This window comes from Mya arenaria, chromosome 14 (assembly GCF_026914265.1).
Source record: "Mya arenaria isolate MELC-2E11 chromosome 14, ASM2691426v1".
NCBI lineage: Eukaryota > Metazoa > Mollusca > Bivalvia > Myida > Myidae > Mya > Mya arenaria.
Genome location: NC_069135.1, coordinates 62,183,817 through 62,188,410, shown reverse-complemented (window position 1 = coordinate 62,188,410; position 4,594 = coordinate 62,183,817). Strand labels below are relative to the sequence as shown.

Sequence of the window (4,594 nt, the reverse complement as noted above, 5' to 3'; positions counted from 1 at the left end):
TTAGATTTGGAACTCAAAAAGTCTATCTTTATTTCCACCGATAAACAAACGCTTTGTACGTTTATCAAGAGCAACTGCCATAGGGTTAAAGTCCAGAGGTTGTGGTAAAACACTCTGGATGTCTCCATTTCTCTTCACCCTAAACACGTCCTTGCTATTGTAGCTACACACGATGATTGAACCATCAGTGTCCATGCACAGGCCATAAGGATTATTAAGCTTATCTGACTTCACAAGTAACTTAACATTGCCGTTACTTGTTATTTCTGTTATTGAATGTTTGCTATTACATGATACGTACATGGAACCAGTTGCGGGATCTTGTGTTGACCAACGTGGATTAGTGATAAACTGTTCTCCATTCTCTGTGGTTTCCTTACTTAAGTCATTATTGATAACCCTGATTTGTTTTCCATCTTCATCTACTTCTATAGTTTTGGCAGGAGACAAACACTGAACTTTCAAAGTTTTGTTGAAACATTCTACGGCAAAAAATTTGCCGTCTACGTTTATCTCCCGAAAAGTGGTGAGGTCTTTCGCGGGAGACTTCAGGTGGAGTATTCTAGGTTGGCCGTAAAGTGTCACGTATGCTTCACCGTGCTCTGTAACTGACATCTGCCATGGCGAATATTGTAATTTAGCATTTGAAACAAGAGTAGAATTGTCAGTATCGAATATCTTTAGTTTTGAATCGCTGTAGTCCGCTAATATGACGAGGTTATTTCGTAACAACGCAATGTCTGTGATTTGAAATGTGTTTTCGTCACTTTCATGCTTGATAGTAATCGTCCGAACAAGAAAGGGCGCTTTGACTAGACGAAGCAGTGATGTTTTATCTGGCACGAAACCATATCTGACAAAACTGACGTCGGTACATAACCTTTGTATATTATCTTTGATCGTTTCTGCATCTCTTATGGACCGCAGCACCAAGATGGCGAGTTCATTGTCCTGATTTTTGTTTTTACACGTGTCGATACTTTCGGACCAAGAACCAAGCTGACTAAGAACACTGTCATATGTAGAGACCACAGCCTTTAATGTTCTTATATCTGATATCTTGATTTTGTCAAGTTCTTCTTTGAACGTCTCCATTGCCTTGTGGTAATAACGATCAACTTCCTCAAGATTCATGTTTGCTTCTTTATTTTTCGCGGTATATGCTGATTGTAAACTCTTAAGCTTTTGTACAGCCTTTTTATAGTCTTCACTGTTCACGAATTCTTGGGAATAATCGCCGATTGACTTTACATCAGTGCAAACTTTGTGCCCCAGAATCACACACTGGTCACAACATAATTGCTTGTGCGATTTACAGAACGATGTTATTTTACTGTCAGTGTGTACATGACAGCTGCTTTCAGCGGGATACCGAGCGGGTTTATTTGGATTCTTTCTTGGTATGTCTTCTCCTCTTTTAACATGGTGGGGTTTCGTCACACGTAGTATCCTGTGCGTATCCAGACATGACTGACACAGATATTCATCGCATTCCATGCAAAAACCTTCAACAGTACGTGTCCGTCCATCACTTAAGCATGGTTCACATTTTAAGTCGCCGTCTTTGTTTGACAAAATATCATCTGAGCCATCCGCGGTTGCCATGTTAATCATTCACCCAGCCCTTAGCTGGCACGTCGTATTTAGTTGTGACTTTGTATTCCAAACCATATAAAAGTTTTATTGTTATCCCCTTCTAGATTTTAATGTTTGCTTATGTTGTGTTTGAATTTGGTGAAATGTCCATGCTTGAATTTAAACACGTATACAACCTATAACCAGGCTTAGAACAAATAGTTTATATAGTAGATAACATAGATAAAGACACGAATCGATTTGACCTATATATCGTTGTTTAACATCCCTTTGTATAAACCACTCGATCAAAAACCATTTTCAGTAAATAATTGTTCAATTTTCTGAAAACGGAGAGATGATATTTACTTCCGTGTTGTCCCCTATTATCAATACTCCATTGACCTGGATTTGTATAGGTTGATTCACTGTTTAACCTAATGTGCAATAAAATTCGCATTTTCTGAAAAAACTGTGAACTCGCCGCGATAAACACAAGTGAAGTGGAGGTTTATGCATACATGTACACTATTCTCGTCATAAGAATATTTGGTGGAGTTCATATCCTTTTTATCTTTTTGAAGCTCCGATGTGTATGAGGTCGAGAAATTACAACATGTATATACAATAGTGACATAGCATACAATACACATATACACTACTCAGATTATCGCAACCTGTGAAACAATATACATTCGCTACTAAGATTATCGTAAGCTTTTAAACAATATACATGCACCAGGCGCGTAGCTGCCTATACGTGAGTTCGAGGCTGAATTCGCATGATTCTATCAAAAAATAAAACAGTTCAGCCAACGTTACAGAATCACTATTCTTACTTGACTTCATGATGTACCAGACATATGGACATTGTCATTTAAAATGTAATTATACAGTACAATGGCAAAAAGGACAGAAAATAAGACTTGTAAGACAATCTGATTGTATGTCGGACCTTATTTGTTTGCTATTTTAGAGAAAAAATCAGCCGAGTAAATGGTAAATTTGTTGATGTATTATCCTAAAACTGTCCATTTTCCAGTGCTAAATAAATGATGTCAGAACGCCCAGAATGCACCAGAATACTCCATTGTTTTCAAAATTCTAATACCCCCCGGCACAATTCTGAATCCACATGAATAGAGACATAGCTGCGCCCCTGAGTACAACACAATTAATCATAAGCGTTTATAAAATATACATACACTTCTAATATTATCATTAGCGTTTATACAATAAACTATTCAGATAAGCATTTGTACAAAAACACACACAATAAACACGCAGGTCTTAGATGATCACGAGCTTTCATAGAATATGTATAAACTAATCAGATTATAATCATCGCTTATACAATATACATGCATTACAAAGATTATCATACTAGTTTATGCATTTTATATGCAATATTTAGATTATCATTAGTATTTATACAATAAATATACACAAACCAGATCATCATAAATGTTTATACAATATACATGCATTACTAAGCTTATCATTAGCGTTTAAATACATTATGCATGCATAACTGAAATTATCATAAGTGTTTTTATAATAAACATGCACTACTCAGGTTATCATAAGTGTAATTATAATGTACATGCATTTTTACAAAGATTATCATCCGCATGCATAAATTAAGTTAATCGTAATCATTAATATAATTTACATACACTTCCGAAATTTTGATAAACGTTGCTCATTTCCTGTTTGCGATGATAACACATTCAAAAAATATCAGCACCTGGCAGCATATTAAGGTTTGTTAATTAATGGAACCCAGTATATAACGGAGGTTTATTTAGTGTGGTGCGGAGTGGAACGTGGTGAAGTAAGTCCTTGTGTGTGTACATTTATTTAAATTCGCTCTCGGGCCTTGCCCATTCAGCGAGTGCTCCAATAGAATTGTTAGTCATTTTAGGTTTTTGGAGAATAGTACACAGACAGAATGTAACCCTCGTTAGTGATACCCTGGTTCTTTTACGTGCAACAGAGTATAGCACTGTCACTCGGGACCACCATTTAACGCCCCTACCGGAAGACCATTAGTATTTGTTTAGTTGTGTGGCAGGGAATCGAACCAACGATCCCCGGATTTTTAGTTTAGTGAGTTACCACTAAACCACGGATCCGCCACTAGACCCATGTTTGTTCAAGTTGAAGTTTTAAGTCTGCAACCAAAGACAGTGAGAAAAAAAACACACAAAAACACAACAACGTGATTTTGACATATGTCGCCTTGTAGGTATTATTAAGGAAACATGCATTTTAAATGATCACAATTTCGCCTCTACTGACTTAAAGCTTCCTTCTATGTTGGAACTATAACTTTATGACTTAAGTTAACTTATCATTTACAGGGTTTTCAAAGAATTATACAACCGATTGTTTTTTAAGTATTGAATAAACATGACATGCCCATTGTGATTATATTCCTAGATTTTGATAAGAACCGGGTAACAATCCTACTAAGTTTAACATCGAAGCATTTAACCAAGTGACATCTCGTTTAACCCGACGTATCATATAATTAAACGTTAGATAAACTTTCGAAACGTTTTGACCAAAGTTTAAGATTTGGAAGAATATCTTTCAATTATCCATGACAAGAGACCTATTTTGAGTAATAATTTATCATTGTTCCAAGCTTTTTGATCACTTTTCACACATAATTACTTTCAGTTTTATTAAGATCAAAATTTCCCTTAAATTTGTTTTAAATATTAGAAAAGTAATTACTGAGTCATGTGTTTGCAATCCAGTGTAATATTGAGTATAACTTAGCTTTTTCTCCCATTTAGTACTTTGACAATCACTTCTAAGAAGATTAAGTAGCTTGGTAGACTTCACAATTTTCTTATGTTTAATCCCCATGCATGACTTTGAAGATTTGCCAATAAATAATTAAATAAACCTCCATCTTAAAAATACTAAATGTCCCAGTCTTAAATACTTCATTCACAATAAGAGAACTTAAGCATTAATATTACTGTATTAGTCAGCGTTATGGACCTTT

General features: G+C 35.4%; 1 protein-coding gene across 1 annotated transcript; it reads right to left on the bottom strand.

Annotated features, from left to right (window-relative positions):
- Window positions 1–1,134, bottom strand: LOC128216361 (uncharacterized). Its single transcript, XM_052922920.1, has one exon. The coding sequence runs from the start codon at window positions 1,132–1,134 to the stop codon at window positions 1–3; it is 1,134 nt and encodes a 377-aa protein (XP_052778880.1).
- Between the last annotated feature and the right edge of the window lie 3,460 nt (window positions 1,135–4,594).

Excerpts from the sequence above, each read along its gene's own strand:
- LOC128216361 (XM_052922920.1), bottom strand. The coding sequence starts at position 1,134 with ATGAATCTTGAGGAAGTTGATCGTTATTACCACAAGGCAATGGAGACG.